Source organism: Panthera leo, chromosome B3 (genome assembly GCF_018350215.1).
Source record: "Panthera leo isolate Ple1 chromosome B3, P.leo_Ple1_pat1.1, whole genome shotgun sequence".
NCBI lineage: Eukaryota > Metazoa > Chordata > Mammalia > Carnivora > Felidae > Panthera > Panthera leo.
In genome coordinates this window covers 74140883-74167054 of record NC_056684.1, presented here as the reverse complement: position 1 = coordinate 74167054, position 26172 = coordinate 74140883, and the positions used below count along the sequence as shown (strand labels likewise).

General features: G+C 54.6%; 4 protein-coding genes across 6 annotated transcripts; 1 reads left to right on the top strand and 3 right to left on the bottom strand.

Annotated features, from left to right (window-relative positions):
- The first annotated feature begins 19 nt into the window (after positions 1-19).
- On the top strand, positions 20-8617 carry IPO4 (importin 4). Its single transcript, XM_042942808.1, has 30 exons — positions 20-223; positions 303-389; positions 517-596; positions 682-723; positions 1173-1302; positions 1397-1576; positions 1807-1872; positions 1978-2079; positions 2166-2249; positions 2492-2656; positions 2745-2798; positions 2956-3065; positions 3370-3478; positions 3642-3771; positions 3993-4106; positions 4215-4328; positions 4579-4699; positions 4851-4962; positions 5073-5185; positions 5295-5372; positions 5453-5510; positions 5607-5712; positions 5804-5997; positions 6151-6195; positions 6536-6661; positions 6762-6970; positions 7076-7208; positions 7297-7401; positions 8094-8163; positions 8266-8617. The coding sequence occupies exons 1-30, from the start codon at positions 20-22 to the stop codon at positions 8394-8396; spliced, it is 3372 nt and encodes a 1123-aa protein (XP_042798742.1). The 3' UTR covers positions 8397-8617.
- Positions 8618-8672: 55 nt separating this feature from the next.
- REC8 (REC8 meiotic recombination protein) lies at positions 8673-14467 on the bottom strand. Of its 2 annotated transcripts, none has more exons than XM_042942816.1 (19): positions 14375-14467; positions 14212-14280; positions 13937-14079; positions 13776-13851; positions 13328-13448; positions 12296-12380; positions 11876-11955; positions 11537-11627; positions 11334-11406; positions 11169-11254; positions 10975-11024; positions 10509-10658; positions 10099-10165; positions 9863-10008; positions 9644-9692; positions 9325-9391; positions 9100-9231; positions 8916-9022; positions 8673-8821 (listed from the first exon to the last, which is right to left on the bottom strand). In XM_042942816.1, exons 1-19 carry the CDS (start codon positions 14428-14430, stop codon positions 8730-8732), a joined length of 1740 nt encoding a protein of 579 aa, XP_042798750.1. In that variant the 5' UTR covers positions 14431-14467; the 3' UTR covers positions 8673-8729. The 2 variants fall into 2 exon arrangements, with proteins under 2 accessions (XP_042798750.1, XP_042798751.1); XM_042942817.1 differs by having other exon boundaries at positions 10509-10655.
- LOC122222386 (extensin-like) lies at positions 14446-20550 on the bottom strand. Its single transcript, XM_042942836.1, has 3 exons — positions 20538-20550; positions 14710-15172; positions 14446-14580 (listed from the first exon to the last, which is right to left on the bottom strand). Exons 1-3 carry the CDS (start codon positions 20543-20545, stop codon positions 14446-14448), a joined length of 606 nt encoding a protein of 201 aa, XP_042798770.1. The 5' UTR covers positions 20546-20550.
- Positions 20537-26167, bottom strand: IRF9 (interferon regulatory factor 9). 2 transcript variants are annotated; one of them, XM_042942822.1, is made up of 9 exons: positions 25113-25557; positions 24653-24833; positions 24154-24337; positions 23771-23901; positions 23599-23680; positions 23424-23495; positions 22195-22536; positions 21156-21271; positions 20537-21000 (listed from the first exon to the last, which is right to left on the bottom strand). In XM_042942822.1, exons 1-9 carry the CDS (start codon positions 25223-25225, stop codon positions 20872-20874), a joined length of 1350 nt encoding a protein of 449 aa, XP_042798756.1. In that variant the 5' UTR covers positions 25226-25557; the 3' UTR covers positions 20537-20871. The 2 variants fall into 2 exon arrangements, with proteins under 2 accessions (XP_042798756.1, XP_042798757.1); XM_042942823.1 differs by lacking the exon at positions 25113-25557 and adding an exon at positions 25609-26167 and having other exon boundaries at positions 20872-21000.
- Positions 26168-26172: the final 5 nt, after the last annotated feature.

The following is a 26172-nucleotide window of genomic DNA, read 5'->3' as shown; positions in this document are numbered from 1 at the left end:
GGCAAAGCCAGAGCTCCGGATGGGAAGCGAGTTGAATCACCCTGGTGACGGGAGGGGCTCGGAGCAACGCCCTTTCCGCCGGAAATGGGTTTCGGGGCCTCCACGTGCTGTCCCTCCCCCCGCCCGACCCAGTAGCGGCTCTTCGGCTGCTGCCATGGAGCCCGCCGGCCTGGAGCAGATCCTGCGGGAGCTGCTGCTGCCGGACACCGAGCGTATCCGCCGGGTATGGACAGGGTAGACCCGGCCGGGCGAGCGGTAGGTTGCGGGAAAAGCCCTACTCTGACCCCCAAACTATCCGCCAGGCCACTGAGCAGCTCCAGACCGTTCTTCGGGACCCGGCCGCCCTGCCCGCGCTCTGCGACCTGCTGGCCTCCGCGGCCGATCCTCAGGTGAGGCTCCTGCCCCTTCCCGCTGAGCGTCCCATAGTACGCCACTGGTCACGCCCCCAGCTTGCCCCCTGCGGCCCGTTCAGCACCTTCCTGCCCAAACCCTCACGTGCGTGCTTCCTCGTCCCAGATCCGCCAGTTCGCGGCAGTGCTGACCCGCAGACGACTGAGCACCCACTGGCGACGGCTGACAGCTGAGCATCGGGAGAGGTGGGCAGGGCCAGGGGCGGGGCGGGGCCAGGCGGAGGCGGCTCCTGGGCCGGCCAAGTGCCAACACCTGTCACCTGTGTTCCAGCCTCAAGTCCCTGGTCCTGTCGGCCTTCCAGAGAGAGACCCAGTAAGTGCCTACCTGCCTCCTCTTGGGATCCTGACTGACCCCCTACTGAGACCCTCTTTGGGTTTCTGCCTTGTCTTTCAGCTCCAGGCAGGGCCTGGGGCAGGGAGAAGGGAAGATTTCAGTTCTAGACCAAGGGTGGAGCAAGTGTTCTAAGGCCATGTTGAAGACTAAACTTCATAAGAATGGGCTGTGATGGTCTGCCGTATCCTATTTAGAAGAACAGAACTGAAATTCAGTCTGCATGAAACCAGGCTCACCAGATCACATACCCACCATGCTGCTGGTCTCCCTGTTAGCCACTAGTGGTCTTATGTGTCCCAACTTGGCAAACACTCTGCCCACACTTGAAGGTTTCTTTCCTGGCCAGCCCATTGAGGCAGGCCCAGCATGTGCTGGGGAGGGTACTGGAGGATGATTGGGGGTGGTGGGGGTATCTCTCCTATTTGCAGGCACTCTGTGAGCCTTAGCCTGGCCCAGCTCTCAGCCACCATTTTTCGAAAGGAAGGCCTGGAGGCCTGGCCTCAGCTCATGCAACTTCTTCAGCACAGTACCCACAGCCCTCACATACCAGAGAGAGAGGTATTAGCACATTGTCGGTGGGCGGGAGGGATGGAGGGACCGAGAAGCTGGATAGACCATGTAAGCTTTCCTCTCGTCCCCTACTCCTGAACAGATGGGCCTTTTGCTGCTAAGTGTGGTGGTGACCTCCCGGCCTGAGGCCTTCCAACCCCACCACCGGGAGCTTCTTCGGCTTCTGAATGAGACCCTTGGTGAGGTGGGCTCTCCTGGGCTCCTCTTTTACTCCCTGCGCACGCTGACCACCATGGCCCCTTACCTGGGCACCGATGACGTGGTAAGATGTGGGTCCTCACCTTTCTTGGTTCCCTATTCTTGGGTCTTCATATTCTCATTCTTGCAGGATGCAGAACTACTTCAGAGTCTCTGCCATTTGTGCTTCCTAACACTTGAGAGGGGATACTGTGGGTATCCCCTGTACCTGGGCTCATCTTGTGCCCAGGCTTTGAGGAAGCTGCCAGCTTCTGGGGCCTGAGATGAGCCCGTATTATGCTTTCTGTCCTCTAGCCTCTTGCGCGGATGTTGGTGCCCAAGCTCATTGTGGCCATGCAGACTCTGATCCCTGTAGATGAGGTGAGGACATGTGGGCAAGAGGTCTATTGGAAGGAGAGTGTAGGAGCACCCAGCCTGGTCCACTGAAGAAGAGCATGGTAACCCTATGACTTGTTTGTCTGGCAGGCAAAGGCCTGTGAGGCTGTGGAGGCCCTGGATGAATTGCTAGAGTCAGAGGTGCCCATCATCACCTCCCACCTCTCTGAGGTCCTCACATTTTGCCTGGAGGTGAGCTGGGGACAGGCACAGCCTCTGCTGCTTATATTGCTGGGAGTTTTTTTGCCTTTCTCTGATTCAAGTTAGTCTCTGGGCAGGTGGCTAAAAACGTGGCTCTGGGTGATGCAATACGTGTTCGTATTCTCTGCTGCCTCACTTTCTTGGTTAAAGTCAAGAGCAAGGTGAGTACTCTGTGACGCACATTAGTGCACCCCCATTTCCATCCCTTACCTCACTGCTGGGGCTTTCTGTCTATCTCTGGGTATCTTTAGATATTTAAAATTGATCTGGCCTCACCCCAGCTCCTAGCTGGGAGTTTGGGAATCTTCTGTTAGACCCTTTATGGCCTAGAAGGCTAGAATTTTTAATGTGAGTCCATCTTGAGAGCAGATTCTCAGGGACACCATTCCACCTTCTTTTCAAGGCTTTGTTGAAGAATCGTCTTCTGCCACCCTTACTACACACCCTTTTCCCAATTATGGCTGCCGAGCCCCCACTGGGCCAGCTGGATCCTGAGGACCAGGATTCAGAAGAGGAAGAGGTGGAGATTGGGCTGGTGGGGGAGACTCCCAAGCACTTTGCTGTACAGGTGAGATATGCTACAGGGGTAGTAACAGGGTGTTAGGTAGCTGTGGGGCAGAGATGGAGTCCAGCAAAGTCTTCCTGTCCATTTTCAGGTCGTGGACATGCTGGCACTACATTTGCCCCCTGAGAAGCTCTGTCCCTTGTTGGTAAGTGTGGCTCTGCCCTTCTGGCGCCCCTACCCCCAGGTGTGCCTAGTCTCCCATTGCTGAAGATGTTTGGGCCCTAGTAGGTGTGGAGGGCCAGTTGCCGGAGGAATGGCAGGCTTATGCCAGGGTTTCTGGAGAGTACCATCTGCTCCCTTAGATGCCCATGCTGGAAGACGCCTTGCGGAGTGAAAGACCGTACCAGCGCAAGGCCGGGCTCCTGGTGCTGGCCGTACTGTCCGATGGAGCTGGTGACCACATCAGACAGAGGTAGGTGTCTATTCCTTTTTCCTAGAGGGAGGCTGGGCAGTGGAGAGAACCACCACACAGCGCGTGGCAGTCCTGGTCTGTGCTCATTGTTGGAGCTTAATTATCAGTAGGGCTTTCCACCACTCTAAAAGGCATCCTGATTTGGAAAATAACTTAAATGGCTTCCCCAGCTATAGGGACCAGGGGTGGTGCCTACTGTCTGGTGACAGAGAAAGCCTTTTTCCCAGGGGAAATGAGAATGGCCCAGCCTAGGGCTTTCTGGTGTTGCCCCTCAGACTACATTCTCTTGTTCTGCCCCACCCAGACTGCTGTCCCCACTGCTGCAGATCGTGTGCAAGGGCCTGGAGGACCCATCACAAGTTGTACGCAATGCTGCATTGTTTGCCCTGGGCCAGTTCTCAGAGAACCTACAGGTCAGCAAGGCTAAATGGGCAGTCAGCATTTCAGAGTCCCCACCCCTCCCAGGGGCCAGCTTCCCCTCCTCAGGCATCCCTGCTGCCATTGGCACTTAGGTGCGTGCTTTGAGGGCATACCCGCGGTTGAGCTGACTCGGGGTCTCCTTTCCCCTTCTTTCAGCCCCATATCAGCAGCTATTCAGGGGAGGTGATGCCACTGCTCCTCGCCTACCTGAAATCGGTGCCTTCTGGGCACACAAACCACCTAGCCAAGGCCTGTTATGCCCTGGAGAATTTCGTGGAGAACCTGGGTAGGTGATGGCAATCGGGTATGTGAGGGAGGGGACGGAGATGTAGCTTTGGATGAAGGCGACGGGATGTGCAACTCCCTGAACCACTGTCTGGAGCAGAGAAAGGGGTGTGGCAGGCACCCAAAGAGGTCTGGGCTAGATGTTAGAGGTCAGCCTGGAAGGAGGTGTGCCCCCAGAATGTAGACCTGGCCTGGGTGTTAGAGGAATGCTTTTTCCTACAGGGCCTAAAGTGCAGCCCTACCTTCCGGAGCTGATGGAATGTATGCTGCAGCCTCTGAGGAATCCCAGCAGCTCCCGGGCCAAGGAGCTGGCTGTGAGCGCCCTGGGGGCCATTGGTGAGGACAAGGAGGCAGGAGGCAGGGCACAGGGTTTCCCTAGGGTGTCCGTGACAGATGGACCGGTGGTCCTCACTCCAGCTCTGATACTGGCCTTCCATTCCCCAGCCACAGCTGCCCAGGCCTCCCTGCTGCCCTACTTCCCCACCATTATGGAGCACCTGCGGGAATTCCTGTTAACTGGCCATGAGGACCTTCAGCCTGTGCAGATCCAGAGCCTGGGTGAGTAAGGGGCTCTCAGGCAAGGTTCCCAGTTCAGGGGAAGGGCCAAGGTGTTCACAAAGATCTCCCCCTGGGCAACACAGGTTTTTTCCTTTTCATCGAAGGAAGCACCCTTCCCACTGTGCCTAGAAACACAAGTGGGATTCCTGAATCACCCCCCAGCTGCCATCTTTGGTCCCCCAGGTCTTGGCCTCGCACACCTCTGACCCATCTTCACATCCTAGTGTTAACCAAATCCTTGTCCCCACAGAGACACTGGGGGTGCTGGCTCGAGCAGTGGGGGAGCCCATGAGGCCCCTGGCTGAGGAATGCTGCCAGCTAGGGCTGGGCCTGTGTGACCAGGTAGACGACCCTGACTTGCGGCGCTGCACGTGAGTGAGCCCTCACCCCACCCCTGTCCCATGTCTCCTGCCCATCCACTGGATCCACAGCCCTGACCTGAGAACCCTGTCCTGTTTCTGGATCAGGGGTTTTCCTGGGCTTCCCCCTTCTGCCTGTACAGCTTCTGCCTGCCTCCCCCAGGTACAGCCTGTTTGCAGCCTTATCAGGACTCATGGGTGAGGGCCTGGCGCCACACCTGCCACAAATCACCACACTTATGCTGCTGTCACTGCGTTCCACTGAAGGCATTGTGGTGAGCAGAGAACGGGTGGGCTGGGCCAGTTGGGGAAGGGCAGCCCGGGACTGGCATTTATCTCCCAGTCTCAGCTAAGCTCGAGTCCCTGCTGTGCCTCCTCTGTCCAGCCTCAGTACGATGGAAGCGCCTCCTTCCTTTTGTTTGACGAGAGCGATGGGGAGGAAGAGGAGGAGCTCATGGACAAGGATGAGGAAGAGGAGGAGGACTCAGAGATCTCAGGGTGCGGAGGGCTGCCATTCTGGTCAGAGGAATCCTGGCTTTGCAAGGGCCCAATGCCAGATCTGCCCCTTCTGGTGCCTGATGGCTGCTGCCTCCCCACCTGACCCTAGGTACAGCGTGGAAAATGCCTTTTTCGATGAGAAGGAAGACACCTGTGCTGCTCTGGGGGAGATCTCTGTGAACACCAGGTGAGCCTCGGCCTTCCCCAGCACTGGGAACCCTGCCTGGGAGTTCCTTCCCCAATGGCCATATGTCTGTCTGTCCACAGTGTGGCCTTCCTTCCCTACATGGAGACTGTCTTTGAAGAAGTATTCAAGCTGCTAGAGGTGAGAGGGCTGGTAGAGTGGGTGGGATCCAAGGGCTCAGGGCCCAGCGTTGGCCATGAACACAGCAGGCACATCCTGCCCCTCCTCACCCTGCAGTGCCCTCACCTGAACGTGCGGAAGGCAGCCCACGAGGCCCTGGGTCAGTTCTGCTGCGCACTGCACAAGGCCTGTCAGAGCTGCCCCTCAGAACCCAACACTGCAGGTGAGCAGGGGAGGCTAGGGCCCCTGGAAGCAGGGGGCGATTGGAGGGAGGGACAGGGTCTGATCGGGGCTTCAGCTAATAATGTCCCCAGCTCTGCAGACTGCCCTCGCCCGGGTGGTGCCGTCCTACATGCAGGCAGTGAATGTGGAACGGGAGCGCCAGGTGGTGATGGCCGTGTTGGAGGCGCTGACGGGGGTGCTGCGCGGCTGCGGGCCCCTCGCATTGCAGCCCCCTGGGCGTCTTGCTGAGCTCTGCAACATGCTCAAGGCGGTGCTGCAAAGGAAGGTGAGCAGGATGGGTGGACTGTGGGCTGAGGAGATGGCTCAGCCCTAAGTGGGGATAGTCTGAAGCTCCTACAGGTCCAGGTTCCCCTATCTCCCCTCCATGGAAAGGGGAAGGGGCAGGAGAGCCAGGCTGAGCTGAACTCTCTTCCTGCAGATAGCTTGTCAGGACACCGACGAGGAGGAAGAAGAGGAGGACCAGGTGAGGGCCATGGATGCAAACTGTGGGACCAGGCTGTCCGGGTAGTCTGCACAGGGCAGAGATGGACAGTGCACCTGGGCTTGGCCTAGGGAGGCCAGGGGCACTAAAAGGCTGGTAATGGCTCCAAATGATGCAGCCCTGCTCCCACTAAGGCATTGGAGGTTCAGGAAAGGCTTCTGGCGGGTGGGGATTGGGGTGGGCTTGGATCGATAGCTAAGAGTAGGTGTACCAGGAGAAAAAGCTGTGTTTCAAACATGGCCAGCTTGGAAGGGGCATTGTGGGAGGCACCCACGACTACAGAGCTAGCTCTGGTGCTCTAGCCCCTGACCTGGTTCCGCAGGCTGAGTATGATGCCATGTTGCTGGAGCATGCGGGAGAGGCCATCCCAGCCCTGGCAGCTGCAGCCGGGGGAGATGCCTTCGCCCCCTTCTTTGCCGGCTTCTTGCCACTGCTGCTGTGCAAGACGGTGAGTGCTCTGTGCTCTGGCTTCGAACCCTGTTCTACCTGTGCACCCTGTGTCCAGCCCCTCACTCTGTCCCTGCTGACTTCACTCCTCCCCCCACCAGAAGCAAGGCTGCACAGTGGCAGAGAAGTCTTTTGCAGTGGGGACCCTGGCGGAGTCCATTCAGGGCCTGGGTGGCACCTCAGCCCAGTTTGTGTCTCGGCTGCTCCCTGTGCTGTTGAACACCGCCCGGGAGGCAGACCCTGAGGTGCGGAGCAATGCCATCTTTGGGCTGGGGGTGCTGGCAGAACATGGGGGCCGCCCCGCTCAGGAGTATCCTTAGTTTGCAGAAAGGGCCTGGGTGGGGTTGGGAGCATCCCTGGAACTCGAGGACGGGAGAGGTCTGCCCGCGTGCCTGTTCCTTGACTGTGGAACCAGACACTTCCCCAAGCTGCTGGGGCTTCTGTTGCCCCTCCTGGCACGGGAGCGCCACGATCGCGTCCGTGACAACATCTGTGGGGCACTTGCCCGCCTGCTGATGGCCAGTCCCACAAGGAAACCGGAGCCCCAGGTGAGACCCAGGGGCATCAGGCACAGCCAGGAAGCTGAGGAGGGTGCGAGGGTGCGGAACAAGGGGCCTGAGGCATCTCTGTGTCCAGGTGCTGGCTGCCCTGCTGCATGCCCTGCCACTGAAAGAGGACTTGGAGGAATGGGTCACCATAGGACACCTCTTCAGCTTCCTGTACCAGAGCAGCCCTGACCAGGTAATGCTGATGCTGGCGGCCCTCAGGGGAGCTTGCTGCTCGTCACAGGCAGAATTGGCCTCGCTTGTAGCTGACGCAGAGTTAACAGTTTAAACTGTCCTGTGACGCTCCTTAGTGCTTTTTCCTAGGGAGGCTCCATCGTGCCTGGCCATTTGCACACTCTGGGGGGAGCTAGAAACCAGTTTCCCTAGGCTAACTTCCTATACCAGGGCTCCTTCAGGATGCTCATGGGGCGTGGGTATCCCTGGGCTGCCCCACCATCCCTTCCAATTAGAGCAGCCCTGCTTCCTGAATTCGTCTGAACTGACCAGCTAGGTTTGGACTCCTGTTCCATTGCTTCTCTAGAGACTGTTCTGTTGGTGGAGCTCCCAAGTGTCTGGGATTCTTTTGGTCTTTCTTTAAAATAAAAGGTGAAAGACTTAATAGATCTGAAGAGAAACCAGGGGATTCTTTTGTCCTTAACTTCATTCCTCTTTGGTCACAATCCTGTCTCCTTCAAAAAAAACAACAATTACTACTACCATGTTTCTTAGGTCCTTCTCATGTTTCACAGTTGTCTTGGATGTGAATTGGTATCACACTCAAAGTATCCCTGGTGGGAGATTCTCCCTCTCTTTGGTCTCTACCACTGCCCCCCTGGACCCGGGCCCAAGGGTGCTGCCACCCCTAAGTCAGCCTTTCTTTTCTCACAGGTTGTAGATGTGGCTCCTGAGCTCCTGCGCATCTGCAGCCTCATTCTGGCCGACAATAAGATCCCACCAGGTGAGGGTGGCAGTAGTGGGCAGGGCCAGGGGTCACAGGGCCTGGGGCAGCTGGGGGAGGGCCAGTCCTTGTGGGATCTCTCCCTCTGCACTTTCCACCCAGATACCAAGGCCGCATTGCTGCTGCTCCTGACATTCTTGGCCAGACAGCACACCGACAGCTTCCACTCAGCACTGGGCTCGTTGCCTGGTGACAAAGCTCAGGAGCTCCAGGCCGTCCTAGGCCTCACCTAGACTGAGCTGCAGCCAGGCCAGAGAGAACAGAGCCTGCCCAGACCCCGAGAGCACCTCTCAGCCCAGTGCAGCTCGTGCCTTACCAAAGATTCTGGGCCTCGTAGCCATTTGGAGTCTCAGCCCTGCCCGCTGCCCTGCAGAGGCGTCTCTGGATCTGTTCTGCTGTGGAACAACACAAATGAAGGCTTGACATCCTACCCTAATAAAGGCAGTTCAATTTCTGCTTGAAAAACAGTAGCTCTGACAGCAGAAAGCACGGAGATAGATGTTCAGAAATGAGGCAGGCAAGACATATTTAATATAACCAGTATCCTGGCAGCTTGTGAATTAGTTCTAACCGCAGCGGAATCGGGGCCCCGGCTGCATCAGGAGGCGCCCGTACGGCTTCTCTTGTTCCACGCGAAGGATCTGTTGTGCTGCAAGCACTGCTCAAGGGGAGAAGACAGGGCCAGTCAGGGGGAGTCCGCGTAGGGCCTGTGTGTCCTCGTCCCCCACATTGCACCTCGTGCCCACACTCACCTAGTAGCAGATAGAAGGCCCGGGCAGCCACCCTGCGAGGGCTGAGAGGAGACACCAGGCTGCTGAAATCGGGCTCCCTGTTGGCCTGCAGCTCCTGTGCCACTGCCCTGTAGGGATCAAGGACTGTCAGCTGAAGTCTCAGCCTGGGCCCGCCCCACCGAGACACTGTCTATCTCCCTGATACCTATACACAGCCTCCAGCGACAGCAGCTCGGGCTCCAGGGGCAGCTCCAAAGGCAACTCCATAGGCACTTCAGGGAGTTCGGGTACCACAGGCAGTGCAGGGGCCTCTGGCCGCTCTGCCTCGGCCCAGGCCCTGGGAGAACATGGGAGTCAGGTGGAACAGGGAAGGTGGCAGCTGTGACAGAAACAAGGGGAATACTTGAGTTCGCCGGGGCTGGTGGCTTACCACCGTTCTTCCGAAGGGATGAGGCTGATGCGGGTCTTCTCCTCCTCGGCCGCTTCTAGAGAGAGTTCTGTTGGGGGAGGGGGAGGGGGAGGTGGTGAGTGGATCTGCTTAGATCTGAGCAATCGGGACCTTGAGGCCACCTGGTTGACCCAGATGCCGTGACTGTGCAGTGACTTATTAAAAGTGCCCAGTGGGAGAGCTGAAGAGATCTATGCTCCCTCATGTTAATCAATCACTCCCTTCTAATAAGAGCATTGGGGTACCAGTTCTCCGGGACAGGGGCTGGGGTGGTGGTCCTGTCCCTTCTCCAGGTACCTACCTGAAGACAGCATGAGGGGCCCGCTGGGCTCCTGGGCCTCTCTCAGGACCTGGGGGTGGGAGAGCAAGAACTAAGACCCCGAGTGTCAGAAACACCTGGGGTAGGGTGAAGCAGTCCCAGCCCTGAACCGGCCTGCACTAGGGGACGGACCCAGCACCAATGGCTCCCATGGGGGGTGGAGAAGGCAGCCTCTTGACGAAGGAGGAAGGGTGCAGTTACCTCAATATCGCTCAGAGCTTCAGTCCTCCTCCTTTCCTCCTCAGCCTCCTCTTCAGGCTCCAGGGGTGGCCTTCGCCTGAGTGCTTCTGGGGGTGGCTGGGCACAGCGGGTCCAGAAAGACAGCAGTTCTGGGGGTAACCAGCCAGCTGGGGAGGGGGGTGGGCAGTGGGGGTGGGGTCTGAGGTGAGGAATGTGGGTTCAGAAGATCCCACATGCCAACTCCCACCGCTCCTTACAGTGAGTTGGGGTTCGGAATAGCTCCGTGGGGCTTCTGATGGTCCTCTCAGGAGGCTGTGCCTTTGGCTGCATGGCAAAGAGGGCCAGAAGCCCAGTTAGGAGGGAGCCACTCCTCACCGCCCCTCCTCCACTTCTTTGCAATACTTTGTTCCAAGGCCTCTGACCTTCCAACTCTCAGGTTCATGCCCCTGCCTGCCCCACTCACTACTAACTGGGGCCTGTGGATATGCTAGGTGGGGGTCACTCAAGGAACACAGCTGTGTACGTGCAAACCCCCGGAACACGTGCACTTTGGGGATTGTTCCCTGTGTAGCCCCCCCATCCCCCCAGAGTTTAGAAGGCCCAGCATGTGTTGCCCCAGGCCTGCCCTGCCTCCCTCCATCCCCAGCAGAGCCTAGGCTGCACTCACACACTCCCAGCAGTGGGCTCTGGTTTGCAGTTGTTCCCGGAATTTCTCCCGGGAAATCTGAGTCTCCTTGTCCCAGAACAGTAACTGGCGGCGGCGACGGCGACGAGCAGGTGGGACCCCAGGATATGGGGCAACTGGGGGCCTCCTCTGCTGAGTTGGAGGGGAAGTGGGGGCAAGGCTACCCATGATTCCCTTTCCCACCACCTTAGTGGTACAAGCCCCATATCCCCACCCCAGAGGTGCCCCGAGAAAGAGCTGGACACGGCCTCTGAGTACATGCAGTTCCAACCTCATGTGAGGGGCCCAGCTGAGAAGGGCAGTCTAGATAAATGGAGTGTGAGCAGGGGTACCTTTTACCCATTTGCCCAAAGGCCCAGGCAGGCTAGCAGTAGCCCAGGGCTTGGGGAAGCCGAATACAGATGAGCAGCTCTGGGAGGGGAAGAGACTTGGAAGGGGCACTACTCACCTCTGGGCTGGGAGGGGCTGGCAGACGCAGCTCCGGTGGAGGAGTCACCTCTGCAAAAACATTCTAGGTCCCGGCTCTGCCACACAGCCTTTGCCCTTACAGCCACCCAGCCACCAGCTAGAAGGCCTCCCTTCAGCAAGTTGGAATCCAGGGCCCTTGTGTGCAGTAGCTGTACAGGCACGATGGGCACTCACCAGTAAGTAGGGCCTCGGGCTCCCAGGCTGCTGGCTTCGGTTCCTCGGGCACTGGGACCGGAAGTGGCTCTGCTGCCCCTTCCACCCTGAGGGAAAATGGGCGAGAAATGAAGACACCCCTCCCAGCACTGACCCCCTACCTGGCCCAGAGGGTCCTGCCCTTACGGTGCAAGAGCTGGAGGTGAAAGCGAGGGTAATATGGTGTCTCCCTCCAGGGCCCGGGGCTCCTCCTTGTACTCTGCAGAGAGAAGATCAGGTCTCAGAGCACAGAAGAGAGGAGACGGGAGCACTGCCCAGGCCCAGACTGCCCATGTCAGGGCTCTGACCATCCAGTGCCACACGGGCCCTACGCAGCCAGATAGGCCTACCTTCACGTTCCTCTAATAAGATAGCTTCTTCTTCCTCGGCAATCAGCAGCTCCAAGTCTCGCCGGCTGACCTCTGGAAGGTCCCGTTCACCCTGTCCAAAGAGGGAGAGTAAGGAGAGGGGAAAGAGAACACAGTTCCATTTCTGAAAAAGGCAAGTGGATCTAGGAGACTGGGTCTGAAAGGCAGCAGGAGGCCCACTGGGTGCTCAAGGAACAGGGGCAGGGAGTGGTGAAATGGAAACAAGAAGGCAGGACTCGGGGCAGACAGGAGTGGATAAATACAAGGTGGGCTGGGCCGCCAGAGGCAGGCCTCAGGCCCCACTGTAGGGGTACAACTCACCTCAATCTGCAGCATGCGTATGGGCTCTGGCTCTTGGAGGGTGATGGCCTCTGGGGGCAGCACAGTGACCGGGATCCTGTCTGGAGGGGCAGGAAAGTCACCCCAGCCCCTCTACTTCTTTCCAGGTTCCCACCCCATGTGGTGAGGCAAAAACATGGACTCTACAATCAAGTCAACCTGGGTTCTGGTCAGGCCCAGGCCAGTCACTGCCAATCTGACCCTGACTATGCTGCTTAACCACTAGGGGCCTCACTTTCCTCCTCTGTAAAAAGGGGTAAGATTCTGATCTCATAGGACTCCTGTGAGGCAGAGATGAGGTTACACAAAAGGCATGGCTCTTAAGAGAAGCTCAATGATGGTCATTTCTTCAGTTTTGGGGCCTTCCTATGCCTCTCCCCGGAAAGAACCCTCTCTGCTCACCTGGCTTCGTTGGCTCCATAGGGACTTCAGGAGGGATCTCCTCAAGAAGTCTCTCTGGGGTTGCAGCCTCAAGAAGGTGTCGAATCTTTGGGGAGGATTGGGGACAAAAGGAAGGGTTCATCTTTAGCTGCTGTTTTCTCACTTCCACAACCTTATTCAGACAATGGACGAGAATATTCCTTCATGCCTAAGCCCTGTGGCACTGACAGTTGTATGCGGTGAACTCACTCACCATATGCACGCCTTTCCTCCCATTCCTGCCATTATCTACTCTTTGTCCATCTGTCTGTACACGAAGCACTGCACCCTTATGTCAAGTGTTGTTGGGGACAAAGGAACAGAAAAGATTCCTGGTCTTAAGGAGCTTATGGTCCAACATGATGACAGGTTTGTACAGGACCTGGGCAAGAGTCAACACAAAGGGTGAAACAAGCCCCTTAGCGATGCGCTGAGTTCCAAAACAACATTTGGTTCTGGCCAGTGATAAAGTCGCATAGAAAAGGATAGTATTTGAGCCAGGTCTGTTAACAATGTGTAAGACTTAACTAGTAGAAAATGAGGATGACCCTTATGGACTAGGGAAACAGCACAAGCAAAGAAGTGAACATGGCATCTTTGGGACATGGGGGCCAGACCAGTGTCTGGGAGCCAAAGATGCTTAAGCGATATGCTAAGAGACGGTAGCTAGTTCTAGACCTGGGCCTGGAGAGCTCTAATGCTAGTACTCTATCTGCAGTAGGGAGCCACAGGAGGTGTCTGAAGGAAGGAAGTAGCATTGTATTAAGCTGTAGAGGTGTTAGAGTGTGGATAGAGGAGGACATAGATAGGGAAACCCAGGGCTGAGAAACAATGAGGGCCTGGATTAGAGCCTTGGCAGTGGGAACTGTGTGGAAATAAGAGCTGCCTCTTATTTGCTTATATGCTTCGGATAAGAGCTGCCTCTAAGTTGGCCTTGAATAGACAAGTGGAATGGGTTTTGTCTGGGTGGGTCCACCACGACAGTCCCCCTGAACTGTCTCTGGGGAGCCCTACCTGAGGGATATTGAAGGGGCTGGGAAGTGTGGGATCCACAGACATCATTCCAAAAAAGGGGTCTGGAGCATCTTCCAGGGTCTCCATCATGGCCAGGCGGTTAGGAAGCAGCAGGCTGGGTCTGAGAGAGAGTGTGGGCTGTCAGGTACTGAGGCAGAGGGCTAAGGTTGCCCTCTAAAGGCTGAAGGGCAGGGGTGGGGGGTGTCGGGTGGCTCAGTCAGTTAAGCCTCTGACTTCGGCTCAGGTCATGATCTCACAGCTGGTGAATTTGAACCCCGTGTTGGCCTCTGTGCTGACAGCTCAGAGCCTGGAGCCTGCTTCAGATTCTGTGTGTCTCTCTCTCTGCCTGTCCCCTGCTCACGTGCTCTCTCTCTCAAAAAAGATTTTAAAAATTAAAAAAAAAAAAAAAAAAAAAAGCTTAACGGGCCGGTCCCAGGGGAGCACTCACAGGTCAGTCTCTACCATATCAATGCGGATCTGCAGCTGGGCACGGTGCAGGCGCTCCAGAATGTGCTGGATGTCCTCTGTGGGCAGGGAGGGCAAGGTATAGAGCCCGCCTCGCCGAGGGCCACTCAGCTCTGCCCCATCTCCGAGCCTTCCCGGACTTACCTACGAGGTATTGGCATTGCTGGGAGTAGACCCGGATCACACCAATCTGCAGCTGGGCTGAGAGATACAGGGAGAAGCGGGGCCGCGGTAGACCGGGCAGCGGGGGCTGCACTCGTACCAGCACGTAATCGAGGATTTCCTCGCTGGGGGTACAAAACGCCCTACTCACCCCTGCGCCAAGGACCAACCCCGTAGCCTGGCGAACCGGATCCATCCAGTTGCCCTGCCACCCTGCCCGCACAGGCCCGGCCGCTCCTCCCCTTCCTGGGCCTTACCAGGTCTTCACCACGTTCACCTTCAAGTACTCACGCTTCACCAGCCGGCTGCCACGCGTCGCTGCCAGCCTGGAGGGGTCGGGCGTGTGAATGGACGGTGGGGAGGGGGTGTCAGGCTGGGATCCCTGGGTGCCCCTCCCGGCGCGCAGGGCCCTGCCCTTACCAGATGGTGGCGAAGCAGCCGGTGTGGCGCTGAAGCACGTTGGGATAGTAGAACATTGTCCCACAGGGGTTTCACCCCCGTCTCCGCCACTCCTCCGTTCGGATCTCAATCGTAATTCTTTGCGGCGCGGGACTTCCCAACACCGTTGGAACGAAGGGTTTGGAGAGGTGGCACCGAGGTGGACCCCGAATGCCAAATAAAGGAGCCAATAATCGGTGGATAAACGATTAAGGCGAGAAGCAAATGGAGGCGCGGACCGCACACACAACAGTTGGGATTCCCCTCTCCGTCTGCCCTGAGCGGGTTCACACGCCGCGTGGGTGCTTCGAACTTACTGGGGCCTTTCGGGTTGGGTTCCAGGTTGGAGGTGCAGAGCTCCCCGAGGGCAGGTCCGGGCTGGGTTCCAGACCAGGTCCCGAGAGAGAACGGGGGTCCTCCGCAAGAGTGCCGGGCGCCTGAGTCTTGCACTCAGCTTCGGCACCTGTAGTCCCGGCAGGGTCGCCCTCCCGCGGGACTAGATCCTGCCGCAGGGAGCGCGCCCACGGGTGCTTTGCGCCTCCGTCATTAGATGGCGGCGGCCCCCACGACAGCCAATGGGGAACGGGGGTGGGCTTGGGAAGCGCTCTTTCCAGGGCACCAAGGAGCCTGCTGGGCGTCGAGGCAACAGGGGTCTCCCGAGGCAGACAGCGAACCAATCGGAAGAATCCTGTGCGCTGCCGGGGCCATTGTGAGGTGTCCTGACCAATGGGCTCTCGTTCTTGCCTCTGGCAACAAGGGTTCCTCGGTGGCACTTCTCTGCTGGCCAATGAGAGTGGAGCAAGTTCCAGTCTCGCCCCCCCCCCTCCCCCCCCCAGCAAGCTTGGTAACAAGGGCACTTCAACTACTAGACTAGGTCGGGGTCATGCTGGGGGCAACTGCCCTACCCCACTCTGGGCGCCTGATCTGCGGTTAGAACTTGCCCTTTCCCCCAAATCCAACCAAGTACCAACAAAATACCAAAAATTGGTCTGCCTTTTGTGCCCAGACTTGGGTCTGTCGTGAGCTGGGGAAGTGGAAACGGTGTGGGTGGCCTTGGAGGCGTCACAGACCGATGAGGAAAAAGTCAGATCTCACAGGAAGCCCTGAGAGAACTTGCTGGGTCCTTTCCTAAATTTGAACAGTTTAGGCTCTGGGCCTGTCCCATCTGGCTGTTTTCCAGTTGTGAATGTTCCCCTGGCTGGAATAGATTTCAGCTTTGTGGGATGCAGGGCATACCTCTCTGCATACAAAAGCCATTTGGCTCCAACAATTCTTTGTCTCCATGCCTCCTGCCTTTGTACAGCCATTTCTTTGGCTTAGAATGCCCTTCCCCAGGGCATGCTTCTCTGCCTCTTTAATAGTCAGTTATTGTGGCTGAGCTGACCCTATTTTGTTTTGTTCCTTCAGTCTGGGAGCTCTAGAGATCGAGATTTTATTTTATTTTATTTTATTTTATTTTATTTTATTTTATTTTATTTTATTTTATTTTATTTTATTTTTATTTTTTTTCCCCCAACTAGTTCCTGGAACCCAGCTCAGTAAACATTTGTCAAGTGGTTGGGGTGCCTGGGTGACTCAGTTGCTTAAACATTTGACTTCAGCTCAGGTCCTGATCTTGTGGTTCGAGAGTTCAAGCCCCGCGTCAGGCTCTGTGCGCTGCGTCAGGCTCTGTGCGCTGCGTCAGGCTCTGTGCTGACTGTTCAGAGCCTTGAGCCTGCTTTGGATTCTGTGTCTCCCTCTCTCTCTGCCCCTCCCCTGCCTACATTCTGTCTCTCTCTCAAAAATAAATATTAAAAAAAAACAAAAACATTTGTCAAGTGAATATGCAATTACCCTAAATTTACAACCACAAAAATTCAAGGCTGACTGGGATTTCAGAATCTAGCCTAAGGCTTGCCTTTCAGATGAGAAAACAGAGGCCCATATAAGACAGGTTTTCCCAGACCACACAGCTCTTTAATGACAGCCTGGCTGGGAACTCTGCTCTCTTGAATTCCAGCATTTCCAGTACCTAGTCAACTTGTGCTTGTTTAAGCTGGTTTCTACATAATACAAATTGTTTCAGTCACTGTACATATGTTGTGTTTATAAGTTCACATTAGAGCACAGAGGTGATAAGGTGGGGGCATCTACCCTTAAGGTACTTAGAACCTAGTTTAGGAGATAAGCAATAGACTGAGTAATTTGTTCATCCATCCCTCCATTCAACAAGCATTTATGAGATGCCTACTACATGCCACACACTCCTCTATAGAGGCACTGGATATAGAGCAGTGAACAAAACAAGTCCCTGTTCTAACGCATTAGGGAAAGAGAGATGATAAGCAAGGAGACAAACAGAAATATGTGAAATGGTGATCAGTGCTATGAGAATGAGGCCGCATAGGAGAATAGAGAGTAGTGAGGGCTGCTATTTAGGTAGAGTGCTTAGGGAAGCCCCCTCTGAAGAGAGGAGACAACATGCACCTACCTAAAGGAAGAATATTTTAGACAAAAGAACCAGCAAGTGCAAAGGTCCTGAGGCAGAAATGTGGTGGGTTTAAGAAGCCTGGAACAAGAATGGCAAGCGGTGAGGTTAGAGAGGAGGATAGGGGCCACAGCACAAGGACCTTGGAGACCACTTTAAGGATCTGGGCTTTAACTCTGAATGAATTAAGAGCCAATGGAGGGTTTTGACTGACATAATGAGATTTATGTGTTAAGGGGATCTCTATTGTGTTGGAAATAGGCTGAAGGTGGACAAGAGTGGAGGAAGAAAAGAAGATGTGGAAGGAAGCAGAAAGAGGTGTGAGAGATGATAGTAGCTTGTTCCAAAGTGTTAGTGGTAGGGGCCTCCGGGTGGCTCAGTAGGTTAAGCATCTGACTCTTTAAAAAATTTTTTTACATGTTTATTTTTGAGAGAGAGAGACAGAGCATGGGCAGGGGAGGGGCAGAAAGACAGGGAGATACAGAACCCGAAGCAGGCTCCAGGCTCTGAGCTGTCAGCACAGAACCCGATGTGGGGCTCGAACTCATGAACTGTGAAATCATGACCTGAGCCGAAGTCAGATGTTTAACCAACTGAGCCACTCTAGCACCCCATCGTCTGACTCTTGATTTCAGCTCAGGTCATGATCTCACAGTTTGAGTTCAAGCCCTAATTTGGGCTCTGTGCTGATAGCACAGAGCCTACTTGGGATTCTCTCTCCCTCTCTGTCCCTCCCCTGCACTCTCACTGTCTCAAAAATAAATAAGAAAACATTAAAAAAAAAAAAAAGTGTTAGTGGTAGAAACAGAGAAGTGGTCAGATTCTGGATAGATTCTAAAGGAATAATGACAGGATTTGCTGATGTGGGTTATGACAGAAAATGTAAGAGGACATGATATAATCATAAATGGGATAATCCAACCAGAAAATATAACAATTATAAATATTTATGCACCTGGCATGCGAGGACCCAAGTACATAAAGCAGTTAATAACAAACATAAATGATCAATAGTAATACAATAATAGTAGGGGACTTTAACCCTCACACCAATGGACAGATCATCTAAACAAAAAATCAATACGAAAACAGTGGCTTTGAATGACACATTGGACCAGATGGATTTAACAGGTATAGTCAGAACATTCCGTCCTAAAACAGCAGAATACATTCTTTTCAAGTGCACATGGAACATTCTCCAGAACAGATCACATATTAGGCCACAAAACAAGTCTCAACAAATTTGAAAACATCAAAGTCTTTTTAGTATCTTTTCTAACAACAACACTATGAAACTAGAAACCAACCACAAGAAAAAATCTGGAAAGACCACAAGTACATGGAGGTTAAATAACATTCTATTAAACAATGAATGGGTCAACCAAGAAATCAAAGAGGAAATTAAAAAAATACATGGAGACAATGAAAATGAAATATAAAGAACTGATACAACACCAAAAAAATAATCTAGTTAAAAAAATAGAAGACATGAGCAGACATTTCTCCAAAGACATCCAGATGGTCAACAAATACATGAAAAGATGCTCAGCATCACTCATCATCAGGAAAATGCATAGCAAAACCACAATGAGATCTCACCTCACACCTGTCAGTATTGCTAAAGTCAAAAACACAAGAAACAAGGAAAGGACGTAGAGGAAAAGGAACCCATCGTCCCTGTTGGTGAGAATGCAAACTCATGCAGCCACTGTGGAAAGCAGTATGGAAGTTCCTTAAAAAATTAAAAATAGAACTACTATACGATCCAGTAATTCCACTACTACAAAGAATACGAAAGCACTAATTCAAAAGGATGTGTGCACCCCTATGTTTATTGTAGCATTATTTACAATAGCCAAGATACAGAGCAGACTAGGTGTCCATCGATAGATGAATGGATGAAGAAGTGGTATACATATACATTGGTATATTATTCATCCAGAAAAAACAATGAAATCTTGCCATTTCCAACAACACACATGGATCTAGAATATATGCTAAATGAAATAAGTGAGAGAAAGACAAGTATCATTTGATTTCACTCATGTGTGCAATTTTGAGAAACAAATGAACAAAGGGGGAAAAAAAAGACAAACCAAAAAACAGACTCTTTTAACTATAGAGAACAGATGGTTCCCAGAGGGGAGGTGGGTGGGGGGATGGGTGAACTAGGTGCAGATTAAGAGTACACTTATCACAGGGTGCCTGGGTGGCTCAGTCGGTTAAGCATCCGACTTCGGCTCAGGTCATGATCTCACAGTTCGTGGGTTCGAGCCCCGTGTCGGGCTCTGTGCTGACAGCTCAGAGCCTGCAGCCTGCTTTGGATTCTGTGTCTCCCTCTCTCTCTGCACTTCCCCCACTCATGCTCTGCCTCTCTCTCCTTCAAAAATAAACATCAAATAAAAAATTAAAAAAAAAAAAAAGAGTACACTTATCACAATGAGCACTGAGCAATGTATAGCACTGTTGAATCACTATGTTGTACCCCTGAAACTAATTTAACACTGTATGTTAACTAGACTGGAATTTAAAATTATAAAGAAAAGAAATAAAATGGAAGTCAAGGAGACAGCAAGTGCAAAGAAGGCCAGGAGGAATCTTAGAAAATCAAGAGCACAATAGGGCTTGCGTACCTGTGCACCCAGTACCTGCTTTCTTCCCTGCTAATGCAGATTCCTGTTTGGACTCTTGGCTTCTCAGGAGGATGATGGGCAAGACTGAAGAGAACGAAGGTCCAAGGAGGCAGAAAGGCTCAAAAGCAGCACTGAAGTTTGTCAAGTGAGACAGCAAGAAGATCCTCGAGGATCTAGGCATCTAGGCTTGATCACATAGGTGAGCCGGGGAAGGCTTATAAGAGCGAAAGGACAGGAAAGTCTGGTCTGGGAGGCTCCTCTTCCTCCAAGCTGGTGTCACATATAGGAGGGGGGAAGCTGGATGCTGTGGCAGTTGGTTAAGTGGGGACTTACGTCTGAACTAATCTGCTGGATGTGAATGGAGAGGTAAGATGACAAGTTGCCTGTAAAGGAAGAACTTCCAGTTTGGTGGCAAAATAAACACAGGGGGTATGGGAAAGAAGTGTCAGTTGCTTTAGGGCCCTCACATCTCAGCGAACAGAGCGATGGTGACATGGCAGTCTAGGCCACATGGTCTTTGGTGGGGTCTAGGTAGAGCGAGGAAACCAGTTTGGGAGTCCCCTTATGTTGGGGCGACAGTGCCCCATATACTGGGAGAAGAGATACCAGGGCCTGGTCTGCCCTCGGCACAGGAGGCACAGAAGCTCTTTCTTCCCTCTGATTTCCCCTCCCCTCCCAGACCCCAGCACCTCTAGTCCATAGTTTGAGGTCAACTTCAAGTTCTCCTGTTCATTTAGACCTCCAGCCAGAGTCCAACCCTAAGCCACTTGTGAGGCCCGAATCAGAGGCCTCTAGCCAAGAACCGTGGAGCCCAGATTTTTCCATGTGAAGTTGGTGGCTACAGCAGCTGTAGGCTGTGCTCTTCTGGGTGGCTAACCTCAATCCTCTCCCCAAACTCAGAACCCACAGAGGCCAGACAGCTTCCTAGCCAGAAGCTGCGGGTGGAGGAGGGGAAAGGGGCCTGGAGAGGTCAGCAGGAAGAAAACCCAAGTACACCGCTCTGAAATTACATCTCTATTACTTCCCTGTGACCCCTGCTACCTACCTTTTCATCCCAACAAAGCAGATAATGACTCCTCTTTCAATAAAGTTTTATTTTAAATCCCCAGTGAACATCTAAGAAGAAAATATAAAGTGCTTGGCTTTAGGGTTGGGGGAAGCAGGAAAGGTCCTCTGAGTTCACACCATTTGGACTTTTCCCAATTCAGTTTCTCAGAAATGAAAGAGGGTATATCTCAAACTTAAAAAAAGGATAAAAATCATCCTTCAGTTCTCCACCAGCCAGGTACACGAGCAGTTCAAGGACACAACCATCACAGACAACCACCGAGAATGATCACCAAGGGAGCCAGGTCAACAGTGTGGAGAATGAGTTTCTTTCAAAGGAGATAGGAGGAACAGAGCGAAGAGGAGGAAGGCGGGTCTCCCAGGCTCTGCAGCAGGGAGAGAGCGGCTGCCTGCTCCTCAGGAGTCTCCTCCAGTAAACGTCGGGCAAAGGCCTGCTCCATCTGTGCCGGGAAAGGTGGGGGAGAGTATCATGAGCACAGCTGGGGCAGACATACCCCCAGGAGTTCCTCCCCGCCAACCAAAGGCCCTTCTCCACCTGGAACCCCCTACACCCCACTCACACAGGCAGGCTAGTCTTCCCTTGCCCTGAACTCACCTGCACTGTGATAAGACTCTTCGGGGTGTGGCTGGGGCCAGGGCTCTCCTCCCAGAAGTTCAGAGTCACCTGGAACTTGGGTGGGGGGCCCAGGCCCTGGAAGTACCTGGCCAGGTCTGATGAAAGAGAAAGGATCAAGGGTTGGAAGAAAGAAGGCAGAGGCTACAGGCAGGGAGGGAATACAGAGGGACCCATCATGGAGAAAAAAGGGTGGGTGTGGGGCCAATTGGAGACCAAGGCCAGAGCGGGAGCTGCTGGGTCACGGCTGTTGCCTCATACCAGGAGGGATGCCAGCAACTAAGCTGCTACTCACCCATGTGCAAGGAGGAAAAGGTACCCCTTTTTCAAGTAAGAAGTATTTAGAGGTAACCGATTTTTATACACCCTCAAAGCTCTCTGCTGGAAGAGCTTAGAGTCCTCAAGGCAGCAGCCCGGGCTGCTAACATAGAAGTGTCCCCACCTCTATTGTCTGCTCGCACCCTCTCTGCCGAGGGCATGCGTGGCCCTGCAACACTCCCACTCTGCGTCCCCTGTACTCCTGGCCTCCACTCCCAAGGTGAGATTTAGAGGTGAATGGAGGCAGGAAGTGGAATCCCAGGCAGGGGCGAAGGACGGGAGAAGGACAACCCGAGGAGCTGCCCGGGGTGCAGCAGGGCTAGAGTGTGGGAGGTGTGCGAGCTCTCCCAAATATGGGGCCGGCCCGTGCAAGTGCATATGCAGGAGAGGGCCGCGAGGTGCACCTTCCCGTTACTGCATGCTGCCATGTGGTGGCAGTCCCCAACATGTGACTTGTGTGCTGAGCTGCATCCGAGCTTCATCTTCCAAGACCTTGGCTGGGGAAGGCTGGCTGCCAGACAGCTGCCAGGGCTGAGCACAGTGCCCCACAGGATGTGTGTGCACCGCTCAAGTGCAAGGTGCTATGCCTGGGCTGTAACGAAGGATCTACTGGAAGGAACACAGGGTGGTGGCAGAGCCTGCAAGGTCCCAGGGGGTCCTAAGAGATGGGGGCAGGGGCTCAGCTCAACTGGAACAGCCTCACCTCTGCAGAAGTAGGTGGTTCTGAAGAGCTCCACGCACTCATTGCTGGGCAGCAGATGTGGGCCTGGACCGGGTGGCGCCTGGGGCGCGTTCCAGGAGATGGGGATGGGGCAGAGACGCTGCACGAAGAGGCCTCTGGAGTTGCTGGCTACTAGGACACCTCTCTCGATCTGGCTCAGCAGGCGCTGGGTGGGCTCTCGTGGGTCAGGCTTGGGAAACACCACCTGCTCCATCCCATACTGGGAGCCTGAGGGCTCAGCCACAAGGCGGCAGTCCAGGCTCTGCACCTGGGCTTCGCCCACCACGCGCCCACCGTAGATGAAGGTAAGCAGCAGCGAGTAGTCTGTGAACAGAGAACGGCCAGCTGCACCTGTGCTTCACCCCAGGGGTCCACCCGGCCAGCACCAGGTCCTGGGGAATGAGGAGGGGCCAGTGGCAAACCCCACATCCTCATTTTGCTGGTGAGAAACGTGAGGCCCAGAGGGAACACAAGCAAGGGCAGGGGTAGCAGTTTGACCTTCTGCAGTTAGAGAAGGCGCTTCCCTCCCCATCTGCCCTCTCACCAACCTTACCAGCCAGGGGGCATCCTGTGAGGCTTTGCCATCACTCATGAGGGTAGCTGATACACAAATGCCCACTGAGGCCTCAAGGCTTAATGCCCAGGGTCTTATGGTTTATAAGAAAGTCCCGAAGACTAGGTCTCCACTTGACCCACAGAAATGAATGTCTCAAAGTGAATTTCCAGGGAACAGAGTGCATAGGGGATACTTTTTAAAAAGTTTATTTACTCATTTTGAGGGGGGCTGCAGAGAGAGAATCCCAAGCGGGCTAGACGCTCTCAACTCAGAGCCCAACGCCAGGCTCAATCCCACAAACCGTGAAATCATGACCTGAGCCAAAACCAAGAGTGGGACGCTTAACCAACCGAGCCACCCAAGCGCTCCCTTCACCCACCCCACCCCCTTTTTTACGTTTATTTATTCATTTTGAGAAAAAAGAGAGAGAGAGAGAGAGAGAGGGAGGGAGAGAGAACACGAGGAGTATTTTTGAGAAGTGAGCTGTTGGGAGGTTGGAGTCTGCCCAGGTGTCCTGCCTGGAAAGCAATGCCTCTGTCTGGATAAGGTGGGCCCTGTTTCCTGCAAGCCCCGACATCCTTGATAATGCATGCATAGCTACAGGGAGACAACCTGGGGGGACAGAGAGCAGAGTGGAGTCAGAAACACCACACACCTGAGTCTGGAGGGGGCAGACTCTCCAATGACACCTGATCTCCTTGGAAAGGGGCTTCTGTTGTGTCTGTACCTATAAGGGAAGCAGAGGAATGTCATTCAGATGGGGACTGGGGAATCCAAGGGCCAGAGGGAGTGGCTGTAGGGGAACAACACAGAGGCAGGGGAGGTGGTACCTTCCTGAGGCTCAGGGCTGTTGCTGCTGCTGCTGCTCCCAAATTCTGAATGGCCTGCTTCCCCACTGGCCCCCACCTCCTCCTGCAGACACAGTGTCTATTCGTTGGCTGACCTCTCCCCTAGTTTACTCTCCTGCCCTCAGGCCCACTCCGTTCCCTCCCCAGCTCTTACGTTTTTGAGGGGGTCCTCAATCAAAGAGGGACTCAGTATGCAGTTCTTTGTGGTACCCTCATCCTCTTCCCTCTCAGAGGACACAGAACTGTAATGTCGCTTTGATGGTGATTTCTGGGTCCCTGGCTGGGCTGTGGAATATTGTGGAGGGGGAGAAAGGTCAGAGCCTTAAGTGTGAACAGAGGGTAAGGGAGACAGGAGACAGTGAAAGAATGTGCAGGACCAGGCAGGGGAACGTGGGTAGGAGTACCCCAGGGACAGGGCAGAACTCTGACTGAGGGGCCTGGAGGGAGGCCCACCACCCTCCCAGAAACCTCCTATCTCCATCCTCCCCCTGTCCACGTCTGCTGATTCTAGGAGCGGCTGGGCAAGGGGACACCCACCAGGGAGGGTCCCCGATGGCAGCAGCCGATACACCTTGTAGGGCTCAGCTCCATCCCTATGGCCATTTTCAGGAACCTCCTCAAATTCGGGGCTCTTGTTGAGAGCACAGCGCAGACGAGTCTTCCAGATAGCAGGGCCTTCTGTGTCTCCCTCCTTGTACTTCCCCTTAAATATCGCCCATGCCTGAGAAGCACAGGAAGTAAAGAGGAGACAGCATGTTACCCTGCCCAGCTGACCCTCTCCTACAGCCGGCTGCGGGCACCTGCGGCCTGAGCACCTGCACAGAAGGCCCAGTGCTCAGGTCCCCGCTCTGCTGCTGCTGTCTTGAAATCCTCAACAATTTTTGAATTTTCATTTTGTTTTGGGCTGTGACAACAATGTAGCTGGCTCTACCCTCCCATCTTCCCTTTATCTGAAACACAGGTATACCTCTTAAGGGTGAGAGATTGTGTCTACTCCACCCCTCCCTCGGAGGGGCTGGTTTCCAGGCCCATTCACCTTGAAGAAAGCGGCATCCTGGTCCTCCCGGAAGTCCTGCTTGCCTGCATGCTTCCAAGGAATCCGGAACATGGTCTTAGCTGCATCGTCCCAGCACACCCCCGGGAACTGCCCACTCTCCACTTGCTCCACCACCCAGTTCCGCAGCTTTCGGGTGCAGCGTGCCCGGCCCGATGCCATCCTGGGGACAAGAGCAGCAGGCAGCATCAGTGGAACTGATACTTCAGGAGGGAACATCTGCAGAGATCCTGACCACTGGGGTTGGATTCTGGCAAGGGCCCCCAGAGACCCCATCCACCTTTTGCCTGTGGACATTTCTCACAATTCCCTGAGGCCAAACCGTTTCTTTCTGCCATCACTAGTAACCAAAAAACACACCCTAACATCCCAAGCTCCGACAACTGGAAGGAAACCCTAGGCGCTGGTCTTAAAACTGTCTTAAAACAGTCTTAAAACTGACTTTTCAGGAATCTGTTGTCTGGAAGAGAACTCCCTTGGTGTGGTTCCTGGGGAGAGGCCCGGTCTCTGCCCCAAGCATCTGCGAAGGCAGTATCTGTTTGCAAGATGCTTCATAGATACCTCACCCACCACCCCCACAACCTATCCTTTGACCCCCATCTGTCCCCTCCTCTTGCCTCTGGGGTAGGTGGGGCAGAGCTCCAGCGGAAGTGGGCAGGGCCAGAAAGCAAGAAAACAAACAGGGTCAGCTGGAGCCGGGGCTGACTTCCCTGAACAACCCACAGCAGGGACCTCCTGTTCTTTGCCTATAGGGCTGGGGACAGTGGTCCCCAGTCACTCTCTCACTCAGGCCAAACCCCCTATGTCCTGGCTCACAGGCGGTCTGTATATTCCTGTTTGGCAGAGGGGCCCCAGGAGCCCCCGCCCCCCCACCTCCAATCCGGCCGGGCCCTCTAGCTCTAGACCCACGCTGACATCCGGATGTCCGCTGATCTTACCTGAGCGGCTTGCTGGCTGTCCCAGGACCCAGCTGACCTCAGCTCGGCAGCCGTCTAGGCAGCTTCCTGATCTCTCCGCCCCTTTCTACAGTCCCCACCCTAAGTTTCAGTTCTCCTCCAGGAAGGGCCTTTTCTCAGAAATCACGTGGCCTGAGCTGCAGGGCAACGGCTTGCCTCCAGGGGGAAGCAGCATCTGAGAACCTCACTGTTGGAATCCCGCTGTCGGACACAAGAGGGCCCCCTTCCCGCTCAGGCTCAGTCCCCTCCTCCCTTAGATGCTCTTTGATCTCTGTTAACACTGCTGCTTCTCAGGGAGGCCAGTGTCCTGGAGTCTGGCCTGAGGCCTCTGGCTAGCCCTGTACCACCGGTGCATCTGTGTTCCCCCATCGTGCCTGCTTGGTGTCTATTAGGTGACCTCAAATATCAACTGAATTCCATGAAAGAACAAAGGAGGCAGGGGAGGAGAATGCCCAGGCCAAGGGGCTGGCTGGGGAGAGGGGCTCCTTGGCCATCCATGGTGTCAATTCCTTCCTAGCCCTGAGTCCAAGAATGGTCAGGCGGTAG